Source organism: Diuraphis noxia, unplaced genomic scaffold (assembly GCF_037042655.1).
Source record: "Diuraphis noxia isolate RWA-SAM2 unplaced genomic scaffold, SU_Dnox_SAM2 contig0004, whole genome shotgun sequence".
NCBI classification, from domain to species: Eukaryota; Metazoa; Arthropoda; class Insecta; order Hemiptera; family Aphididae; genus Diuraphis; species Diuraphis noxia.
The window spans coordinates 16,906,075-16,918,940 of NW_028301714.1; the positions used below are offsets into that span (position 1 = coordinate 16,906,075).

Sequence of the window (12,866 nt, forward strand, 5' to 3'; positions counted from 1 at the left end):
TAAATGGCTTTGGTGATCTATAATGAAACACGCACGATCACAAAGACGAATAGAGGACAAACTTTTTTACCTTACGCCTCGGTAACCGGCCAAGGGGATCGAATGCAAATATGACAGACACAACGTTTATCTATTTTGGCAATTTTATTGTGTATTGTTAATCGTGTCGGTCAACCGAAAGGTATGTAAATTTTTCACGAAGGGGCGTAAACGTTCCCAGCTCTATAAATCCTTAATGATATTGGTCACCGAACACCAGTCGTCTGTATGTGATTCAATATAATTTTTCGTATCATTTATCCGAAGCTCATCGTACCTATATAATATAACTATTATAAAAAACGGTTTTTTTCCAATTTCGTACCAGCAATTCAATATGAACGTAAAAACTGTAATCGTATTGTTCACAGTTGTGACACTTTTTCAGCTTTTCCACTGTAAGTATTATATCACACAATGATATTATATTTTATTAACCGAATAATATTATAGTATATACTGTTCCATTAAGATTAATATTTAATGAAATAAATGTATTATACTAATCGTTACATACCATATAAGTAGGGTTAGGATGTTTATGATTTTTGCATATTTTTTTTTCTTTTAGTCGTGCACATTGCAGACCAAGTTATAAATTCGTTTTCTGCGACATAGAATCAGATACATTCAATTTTATTTTGTATATTTTTGCATATTTCGGCATTTTTATGAATGAATTCATATTTAGCCAAAAAATAACTTAAATACAATATAAACCTCAATAAAAACCCAAAGGTAGGCACAGTCGGTTTCAAATTTAACGAAAATGAGAAAATATGAAACCCGTTGTTCATAATTAACTTATGTATATTACTTACTTATCTTAATTTTAACTCTACGTTTATTAATCATGTTTACCGATGATTGCGATAGTGTGTCGATAGGACAAAATAACTTATATTATAAAATCATTATAGAATTGCATCAAAAGTAACACAATAGAAAGCAGTGACAATAAATCTACGCATTTGTATGTATACCTATTTGTGTTTGTTGAGTAAAAACAAAATTAAATATTAATTTACTGTAAATAGTAATTAATTTATTAATTGATTTAAGTACCCATGTTTTTAATTTCAAAATATCATATTTTTATATATTTGTTTTTAAGTTAAAAGTTATAAATTAATTTAAAATACATTTTGGATCAGAAATAAAGTTTTATGACATGTTTAATTTTTTTTAAGGGCATATTTTGATATTTTTCGTGCATATTTGCATGCATTTTTTAGTGTTTTTAAGGTCATAAACATCCTAACCCTACATATAAGTATTTATATATAAATTAGACACTCATATAATCGAAAAAATTTTTTTTTATTGATCTTGTGATTTTGTAACTCGAACAATCCATAGAATATTGATGTATCAACAAACGTTTTCAAATCATACAGTAAAGCAGAACCTGCTAATTAAAGTATACAAATAATATTAGATTAATATACCGAATGAATATTCTTATTGATAAAAACCACTAGTGATGCTCAAATTTACAGCTACACATACTTATCTATTAGAGACCCTCCCATGTATAACTAATACTGTAATTAAGTCCCCCCGAGTCCCGAATGTCTGAATTAATGTGTACAACGTTTTTATTATTACATGTTGTCTTACATAGTTTAAAAGCCAGTATTGTTGTAACATCTAATTTTGTAGAAATTTCACAATTACTAAAATTAAGTACAAAAACCTTAATTTAATCCTAATTATAGACTGCGATTTTTAGTGTGTTCTATTTTAAATTTCGTTAAATTCACAAAAAATAAAATAAGTTCCACTAAAACTTATTTCAGTGCTCTGATAGTTAATATTGTGATTTATACATTCAAAAATTGATTAATTATAACAATAATAATAATAATAAATAATAACTAGAATAATGTTTTAAATGCTCTAAAATCTCATTATTTAAAAACATGCAAGCATGCATCAAACAATATCAAATATTATGTAGGTTAGTAAAGCTAAAAAAAGATAACCTACAACTCAATAATACGTATCATCATTACGGACTTGGGAAATTGAGTCTTAATTAAATATTTTTAGGTAAACTGAGTCCCTTGTAAAATATTTACAGTAGTAAATTGATAATACTCTTATTAATTGATTAATGAATAATACACATTATATAATAATTTGTATTGTCAATAATAATAATAATAAATAATACTCTTGATATTAAATAGGTAAATATTTTAATGTTATTTTCCATTATATGGTAGGTATATATTAGGTTCCTACTAAAAAGGTTTATTTAAGATTATTATTTTATAATTAAAAATGTGAATGTTATTTTCTACTTAGTACACCATACATTTAACAAGAAACAAAATGCAAATATAAAACTTCCTTGCTTTTGTTATCATTTTATAAGTATTAATTTAAGAACTTCATCAACTTTACATTTTTGAATTTTTTTCCTAGGTAAACCAACTCATCGGCTTGTTAGAAAAACTAATGATGAAGAAGAAGGTAGAGCCACTAAAATCAAAGAATTTTTTAGCCAATTTTATGGAGGCTCTACACCACAAAATTCATCGCCACCAAATAATCTAGATTCTTCAACATCAAATCAGCCAAATTCATCGGAATATCAGCCAGATTTATTAACATCAAATGTGGTGGAGACCCCAGCTGGACCCGAAGCAAAAGACTAAGCTACATCCTTCCATAGCAGTTAGAGAAGTACTTCTTTGCTTGGACTTCCATCTTCATAAATTACTTGTCAAGTCGATACCAAAAATACCTACCCAAATCAATTTAATTTACTTAACATCAAAAACAAATTTCTCAATTGATGAACTCTGGTCAATACTTGAATTTTAATTTCACTGGTGCATCCGATACTTTTCAAAGTCGATGAGTTGTGTCAAGCCCAGAATACATAAAATATATTATATTGATAAGATCAAGATAATTGTATAAAAAAGTATTTTAAACAAATAATAAACACATTTGAATTTCATTTTTAAAATGGTAAAATATCCTCTACGTATGTTCTATCTAGAATTATCTATATTATTTTATAAAGAAATTTAAATATTTTAAATTCTACAAAAAGGTTATTAGTTATTTGTATTTTAGATCCCTAGCAGAGCAATAAAAAGTATGTTTTACAACTAGTATGTATAATATATTCGTCAATGTGCATTTTCTGTGTTATACCTTTTGGAGGTGTAAAATCATTTTTATTGTTACAATATTTAACAATGTTGGTAGTTTTTAGTAAAAATTATATCTATTTTTACTTTGGAAAAAGTAAAAAATAAATTTTCTTAGAATTCTAAAATGTCACAGAAAAAATAATATTCTAGGAAAAACGGAAATATTTATGCAAAACAATTTTTTTCTCATTCAAAAATGAATAGTTGTAGAGACTAGGTATATAATAGCATTAGTAAAATGTTGTTTTTAGTATTCTTAATAAATTCGATGGTAATATCGAAAACATATTACAAATTTTCTCAAGGGTTTACAGTAAGTTATAATGTGTACACAATTCGTAAAAAGGATAAACATTTAAAAAAGTATTTAACTTTTAAAATTTAACTATAATAAAAAAACTTGAAAATGTATTTCAAGATTCTTAGTAAACTGTTTTTAATGGGACAAATAACAGTTTAACGTAAACCTATGTCGTCTATGATTCTTTGGGTACGTTTGAAGTTCAAATTTTGATGACGTTTAGTTTTAAAAAGTAAAATATCGATTTAAACAAACTACATATTTCCCTCAGAAACGGCCACTGCTCGTAAAGTAGTAACAATAATTAATGGTGACAAAAATAATAATGCCTGTTTTTACATTTTCTTAACATTCAAAACGTTGTATGGCATAACGTACTCGTATAAGCAATTTAGATACAAAGATTAACGATTGATATAATAATATAATTTTAATATTATATAATATTTTAATTTTGAAGTATTATATTAATTATTCGTGTATAGTTAAGTAGTAGGTACTACAATATTTAAATAATCGTCTGAATTTAAGTTTTTTTCATACTTCTTTTGTAGATCCATCTCAATAAAGCTAAAATTCATTATTAATTTATTATATTATATTTTCTCACTTGATAGTAAGTTTTCAGTTTTCTGTAAAATATGTTTAAATTATATTTATGGATGGTAGACATTTAAAAATAATAGAACATTTTTTGTAATACTATGTTTAGAATTGTGGTTAAAATGTTGGATCTGGAGTGTAAATTTATAATTTAACGATTTTCATTTATACTAAGTCAAGTAATTATATTATACTTGTACAGTTTTCAAAATATAAAATTTAGTTGTAATGTTTTTTATAAAAATTGATGATAAACTGATAAACATAATAGTCACTACGGTTATAATATTGTCATAATAGTCTCCATATATTTTAAACATATTTTCATGGAAAGTAATTATGCTTTGTTAAATAACTCAAAAATTACTCGATACAATTTTGATTTTAGTACAAGTACATTAAAATTGTAGATAAAATTTTCTGATTTTTAATTTATTGCATAAAATATATATAGCTACGATTATCAAAATATCATTTCAGCTAGTGATCACTTCTAGATACCCAAATCATCAGAAATGAAGTTCATCCATCCATAGCGAGTAGAAAAGGAAACGCTTCTTTTAACAAATTCCCATCCTACACAAATTTTATGCTAAGCTAATTAAGTCAATATCAGTTTCAATTTCTCAAACAAAGTCAATTTAACCAATACCAATATTAAATCCCTCAATCGTTTAACCTCAGCCAATACTTCAATTTCAATTTCACTATCGATTCTGATGCAGGACAAGGTCAATGATCAGTGTCAAAAGCAAAAAACATCAACTGAAAATATATGTAGGTATATAATTTAGAGATAAGATACAAATAACTTTGCAAAAAATTAGGAGTACAGATAAATAAACAGATTTTAAATTTCATCTAAATAAAGATAAAATATGAAAATATCTTTGTTGTCTAAATTAATACATATTTAAAAAAAAAATTTCACATTCTACACGGATGTATTTGGTTATATGAAATTTATTGATCCAAAATTGTATTGCTGTTGGTTTTGTACGCTTTCACAGAAAATACACACTATATGTTTGTAGTATAGTGCTGTACCTACTGTTTTGGCGCATTTATACATGTTTGGTGTCAAATCAGAAAAATAATTGTTCCATAAATATTATATAGTATAATACAAAATATCAATGTTATAAACTTCACAGTTTAATAACGTATAATTTATAAATATTAATCATTATTAATTACAACTTATATTATAATATTATAATTCTTACTGACATATTATAATGATATATGCGTATAATTTATTTTATCTATATTTTTGATTATTATTATTATTATTATTTTTTAAAATTATACAATAATAAATGAACGATACGTCTGCATTAACACTACGATGAAATACATATACTTAAATCTATTTGACGTGATAAATAAAATGCATATTCTGATACAATGTAATACGACAATAAAATTATAATTTTAAGTATAATATATAATGTGGCATAAATTAATATAACTATTGTTCTTATGTCTACATGCTTATGCTTAACGTATGTTTAAACAATAATGAGTAAAAAAAAAAAAAAAATGTTAATAATTATGCCTATCAATTAGCCGTACAACGATCCATAGCACATAATATTATATAATTTATTTTGAAATGATTTATCCCAAATAAAATGATTCCTAAAATTTTCTTACATGCATATATTCTACATAACATGCTATTTAAAATTTAGATAATTAACTAGGTGAATATAATGATCATTGTAGTACACTTTGCAATGACAAACTAAATACTAAAACACAACGCGCAGCTTTATGTATGAGCGTACCGATATTATAAACGAAATAATAATATAGGTAATGCATCAGATATACCTAACAAAAGTATAAATATTACAATATTTTTTCATTTTTGTCTAAATCGCTTTAATGTTAATAAGTATATTAATGGCCCTAATTTCTTGTCATGGCATTTCAATATATAATTTAATAACATTATTATAGTTTATATACGTTACGTACCTAACAATTAAAATATTATTTAAATTAGATCTAGATACGCAATGTTATAATAATATGCTCTTATACAATATATAATAATGATAATAATAATCAACTAATCGATTAATTTATTAAAATTGTGCTCTGTATATTATTGGACTTAACGTTAAACTGTGTAATAACTTTAGCGCTTATACAGTCATACCGAGTTCGTAACCCTAACTCGTAGACGTATCGTATGTAATGGTCGTATACATAATAATATATTTTGAAATAGGTGCCTAAATAGGTGGAGGCGACGACTTGAATGCCGGTCGCGGGACGTAGATGTACAGTGTGACTGCGTTCTGTAAAAACAATAATAATAGTCTTCTCAAAAAAAAAAAAAAAAACAAAAAAAAAACATACACACAATAAATAAAGAGACCAGACGCGAGAAACCGGATGAGTACTCGTATATTGCAGAGTGATATTGACGTCTCCGTTGATATGATAGTGCGTGCGAGTGGTATATATAATATATATTGTGGTATAAAACATAATATAGTGATATAGTAGAGATTTTTGATGAGTTGCACACTATAATAGTGATCTAAAGCAGTATAATATACATTGTCATAACGACAAAGTGTGCAATGAGTGATATGGTGCGGTACGGTACGAAATGAATGTATACATAATAAATATATTATTGTTTTACTCATTTACTGTATAATATTATTGGTGTATAATATATTTTTTTTGTTATTTTAAAAAGTGCTTAATTTTTAATGGGGGGTGCTGAGCTGTAAAAGCATAAAATATTTTGACGTACCCCGATTTGGACTGCCAGGTTTAGTTTTACAATAATCATGTTCAAAATTTTGCAATATGCAGAAATAAAAATATATATTCGAATTTAATTCGATATTAAATTGAATTTTGTAATCAAAATTATGATCAATAATTTTCGTTGACAATATTTTAATTTGTTGTCACTGTGAATATTCATAGAATTAGAATGTTATTATATAGAATTATATAGAATAACTATGGTTCATCAATTTATTCAGTAATAGCCGTAGTTTACTTTGCACTGCGATATACTTTCGATACATCATGTTGCATAGAGGGGTTATTTTAATATTATATCTATTATATAACATCGGTAATAAATTTTGTCTTACTTATTATGTTGGATGTGTTTTACAATACATATATTTTAGCTTATACTACAGGAACGAAAATAATTGCAAGTGTATGTGTTTTCAGCGTTCATATCTATATGTTAACTAGTGTATAAGTTTTGCAGTTTCTAACGATTCTAACACCGAGAGTTACAAAATTATTAAATTAGGACGTCGCCGCTTGGCTGCCACAGTCGTCTTACCACTTATTCCACGGCTTTCGGCCAATCCACCGGGCCTTGATAAGATCGGAAGCCTTTTCGGCGATCATCACTACTGGAGCGTTGGTGTTTCCGGAAGTGACGGCCGGCATGACGGATGCGTCGACCACTCGTAGCCGATCGACGCCGTGTACGCGGAGCTCTGAGTCGACGACGGCGCCTGGGTCACTGGGTGGGCCCATCCTACAACTTCCGGCCTGGTGGTTCTCAGGTCCTGTATTTCGACGAACTGCACATTCCCAGTACGCGTCGCACCCGAACTCAAGGTCCTCGCAGCCCATCGCCGGCGTCCGGTCCAGTTCCATGCCATATTTACGGAGCGCGGGTGTCTCGGACAACCTAATCGCGATCTTGATGCCTTCCACAAGCACGGCCACATCATCAGGGTGGCTCAAGTATCGGGCGTAGATGGCTGGGGGTGCGAGCGGGTCAGATGACTTGAGCTTGAGCTGGCCGCGGCTCTTGGGGTGCAACACTGCAGGTATCATGTTGATGGTTCGCCGGCCGTCACCGTCACCGCTACCAGACTTTTCGCCCACCTGCCCGGTCTTGGCACAATCGGCTAGGTAACCACCGAAGAAGAATTGCAGGTCAGGGTTGTCATCGGCGGGGTTGACGTACTTAGACGGGAGCACGGCGGTCACCTCGGATATGCCGGTACCGGACATGAGCCCGTCTCGGAACAGCAGATATTCCATGGCCGTGGCCCAGTTCAGGGGTGTTGTTGACGTGTCGTTTATGCGGAAGTTGACGAAGAACGCCACGTGATTGTGCAGGTTCCGTCCGACTCCAGGCAGATCGTGCACGACCGGCACGCCGACGGCACGTAGATCCTCTTTGGGTCCGACGCCCGACAGCAGCAGTAACTGTGGTGAGGCAACCGCGCCCCCTGATACGATCACTTCTTGACGTGCACCGATTTTAATTGTCCGTCCGTCCGCCCCGTTGTATACCTCCACTCCGTATGCCGCCTTTTTTTGGGGGTCGATGAGCACCCGGGTTACGGTGGCGTTGAGCATTACATGCAAGTTGGACCGGTCCTTGGCTGGTCGTAGGAAAGCTCTGGCCATGCTATAACGTGATCCGTTCTTGGACGTGGTCTGCGCGATTGCGAAACCCGTGTGCAGGGCTCCATTCAGGTCACGCACCTGGTAGCCAAGCTCAAGACCTGCCTGCAGGATGGCGTGCGAAAGCGGTGGATGATATGGAAATTGGCCAACCGGCATAGGGCCGCCGACCCCGTGGTAACCAGCGTCCATGATGGTCGCTTGGTGGTTGTCCTCGGACTTGAGGAAGTACGGCAACACATCCTGGTAGCTCCAACCCGGATTTCCCATCTTGGCCCAGCCGTCAAAGTCGTGCCGGCTGCCCCGCATGTACATCATTCCATTCATCACGCTCGTGCCACCTAACACCTGTTGAACAAAATGTGTCGTCAATAAGAATGATAATAATATTGAGTAGTAATACTTAGGTGGAAGACGAAAATAGGAATACAGCTTACGCTGCATAACGATTAGTCAAATCGAACCAAAACGTGTTCTGTTTGGGTGGATAGTTAATATTTATACATAGTTATACACCGAGTGGGCGAGTGTTTGTCCATATAAAATACTGTTTGAACGAACAAGTATTAACAATGAACTATAAATACTGAATAAGTTAAGTTAGTAAATAGGTAAAATAATTTTTATATTGTTTGTTGACGAATTTGAATCACCTAGTTTGAATCACCGAAAATTCTACAGTTGAAGCGATGTTCACTGATACCAGATTGGCGAGTTATAAGTTGCGGAAATAAAATATTTATTAAACTTCCATATTTTAAATTGTTTAAATGAATAACCTAGTTTTATAGCATACAATTCACAACTGAAATTCAAAACATTTTACTAGGTATCGCTCTTAATATTTATAGATATTACGTGTGTGCAAATTATTATGTTCATATCGTGCAGGTAGGTTAGTACATTACGAATAATTTGAAATTATAAAACTGATCAATGTAATGACATTTTGACGATTTATATTATTTAATTATACATCTATAACCTATGCGATTACTAATAAATATCATTGTTAAAATATGTGTTATCCACATAAAAAACGGTATTGTTTACTTTTGTTTTTATTAAACTTCACTTTTTCACGTATAACTTTTATTTCGTAGCCGATGATGCATTATTTTATTATGTTTTTCATATATACAAACATACAACGTCTGTCAACTTTTGTTTTACTTTTTCTGATACATTATTACGTAAAGTTTCATTCTAAAGTTAATATTTTCATGTTAAAATCACTGAAATATTATGTTTTTCAAGTTTCGACTAAATTAACGAATACAAAACGAAATGAGTAAAATATAAAAACAGTAGTTTTTAAGACCTTAAGTAATAAATAATATAGGTATAGATTTGAATTTTTTTCCGTTGTCTAGATAAAAATCTCTGCTTTATAGTTTTCATAACATAGTTTTGTACTTTTCAAATAAGTACACGTACACAACTTCCAGATATTATAATTATTGTATTTGTAAGTAAATTAAATTACTTTACTTTGCCACCAAGATCTCTATTAATATTGTTATCAATTCACTACTCCAGTTGAAATTATAATTAAATTATTAACTACCATTCTTTTATTCACTCGCACTATAATATGTGTATGGTTTTCTAACGGTTTGAGCCAATATATATAGTTATGAATAGAATATGGCATTGTTTGGAAGTTTGTGAACAGTGCACTGGACGAAATCAAATCGATTGAAGGGATATCTCAGCAAATACAGATTTCTAAAGACTATCATTTTAATATGAATAGTTTACATAATACGCATATCGCTTTTAACAAACGGTATTATCATCCGCGAGAATTTCTCTAATTTTAATTGACGACTAAGTTCTGTCTTATTTGTTAAGGATTTAATAGAGTACTACAATACTAACCTATCTGGATAACAATACAAGGTAATTCGCATCATCATAACAACGCATATCAAAAATGGAGATAATTAAACTGAACGGTGTTATATAAAACGACAAATAGAGTAACACTCTATCGTAGTCCTGATTGAACGACAGCGAACAAAACCGACTAATGGCATAATAATAGCTATTTGTCTAGCACTGACGATGTAATCGCTTCAAAATGTATGAAATCGCCGACCAAACTCAAATAATATACTCGAGATCACGATCATGCTATACATAGCTAATAGTCACGTATACCGTTCTAATGAATGGTAACGTATACCCAAATAACGTGCATTTTTTTATTTTATATAAACGTACCTAAGACATTTTAATTATTATTCATCATTAAATAATAAAATAATAATAATTTCAATATTTGGTCAAAATTTATTATTTAGCTATAATTATTTATGTAAGAAGAAAAAATGCACTGTCCCTGAATTTAAAAAAAAACGATTCAAAACAAATCTCTGTAACAATTATTAATAATTTTATTCTCAATTAAAATTTAATATAACGAAAAAATTTTAAAGTGCGAGACTAATTTAGATTGTGTTTATTTCTAAATTATGCACCGTTGTCAAGGTGACAATTTTTCATCAAATAAGCATTATAAAAAAATCTGAAACCAAAAGACATTGAAATATGTTAAAAATGTATATACCTAATTGATGAAAAATATTCATATTTATTGCACAAATTTGAGGGATATCGAACTAAAAGTAGGTTATCTAATTTATTATTTATTGTGCAAATTTTAATAATTATCATAAAATAAATAAATATAATAATGCCTACAAATATACAAGTGTGCACTTGTCCGCAACGAATTTTCAGAGAAAAAAATGTGATGTGATACGAAGAGCTCATCTCAGTATCTCACTACCTTTATTATAATTATGTAATTTGTGTCATTGTTGGTTTATTAAAAAATATCTCCGTTCGAAATCTAATACGGTTTTTATGGTAACCTATATCCATGACAATTATACAACGCGCGCATTTTTTTTTTTAATATCCATTAATAAACGTGTAAAAAAATTATCTGTGACAACAATTTAGAGAATGAAGGTTATATCTTCAAGAATCACCTCACGATAATAATCTAATATCAACTGTCAAACGCTTATACGGTCAATGAATAATTATTTTTGTTTCAGTTTCACAAGTACAAAAGGATTGTAATTTTAATTTTTAAAGAAAACACTTAAACATTATTTCAAAAAGTTTTGATATTTTTGAAAATATTATTGTAAAACAAAAAGATTTTTTAGATGATAGATTTTTCTACTATTTATGCCATGATTATTTAGGGCTTTACTTTTTTGAATGACATACATTTTCTATTTCTCTTTTCTGAGAATTAAAATAGGTACATAAAAATTGAGTTTATATACCTAGGAATTCATTTTGTTGTATCTTTTTTAAAGCATTGATAAACGAAGTCATCCCTATATAATTCCACTCCGCTAGGCCCATCATAACTAAAATACATTTAAGTTCATCAAAATTTGATATTTAAAATGTAAAAATCAAATTCTGTTATTTTCCAAATTCACAGAAACATATTATATGTTTCTGAAACTAAAATTTAAAAAGCTATCAAGATGGTGACTTCTTTTCTGAACAGTTTTAGGTGTTTAGTGTACCATTGACTGAATTATATGTAACTGTAATGTATGTTTTAAATTTGAACTCACTGAAAAATAATCGTACGATAAAACGATTTTTAGAAGATGGCCAACTTTTGGTAATCATTATTACTAAACAATTGTTTTTATTATATTTTTACAAATATTCTTATCTCCCCTCCCTAATTATATGAAAAATTACTTAGAAGTGTCTAATATTAATCAAACTTTTTACAAGAAAATTCTTTCGTAGTTGATAAATGGTGCATTTTTCTTTTTTTTTAAATGCATTCAGTTATCCGCTCAAAATTAATAATGGGTTCTATTGTATATTGCAAATACAAAAAATTAATTGAACTGAGAAGTAAGTATGTGAAAAAAATATATTTTGAAAAACTGTTATCATTTTCGAAATAGAGACTGTTAATAATATAATATATAATATATTACATAAATATAATCACACTGTATATATTATAGGATAAAAAGAAGTACTTATTAGTTGTTACAAATAGTAAATGTAAGAACATGCTGAAATAAGAAAGTTAAAAAAAAAACAAACACGAATACTCGACGAACAAAGGAGCCGGACGAACACGCTATAACATAATAATATATAATTCCGTGTTGTTTCTATTAAGCATAATATGGAGTAGTATGGATATAATATGTACATTATTATAGTAGCTATCTATTATCCTGAGTGTTGGACTCGCGGAAAGTGACGTTTTTATGAATATGGAGGCACCTTAGGCACACAATGAAGTAGCACCTCTTTACCATTAAAGTCTAACAACA

At 29.6% G+C, this 12,866-nt stretch overlaps 2 protein-coding genes across 4 annotated transcripts in view; one reads left to right on the top strand and one right to left on the bottom strand.

The window, feature by feature from the left end:
* Window positions 1-235: 235 nt before the first annotated feature.
* Window positions 236-3,019, top strand: LOC107172945 (uncharacterized). Its single transcript, XM_089227945.1, has 2 exons — window positions 236-437; window positions 2,470-3,019. The coding sequence occupies exons 1-2, from the start codon at window positions 377-379 to the stop codon at window positions 2,700-2,702; spliced, it is 294 nt and encodes a 97-aa protein (XP_089084071.1). The 5' UTR covers window positions 236-376; the 3' UTR covers window positions 2,703-3,019.
* Window positions 3,020-4,879: 1,860 nt separating this feature from the next.
* Gld (Glucose dehydrogenase) overlaps window positions 4,880-12,866 on the bottom strand; it is a 42,565-nt gene continuing 34,578 nt past the window's right edge. For 2 of the 3 annotated variants that reach the window (XM_015523278.2, XM_015523279.2), the window contains exon 4: window positions 4,880-8,877. In XM_015523278.2, coding sequence (XP_015378764.1) covers window positions 7,441-8,877 — 1,437 coding nt within the window. In that variant the 3' untranslated portion in view covers window positions 4,880-7,440. The remainder of the gene's footprint in view (window positions 8,878-12,866) is intronic. The other variant, XM_089227938.1, reaches the window with a different exon arrangement.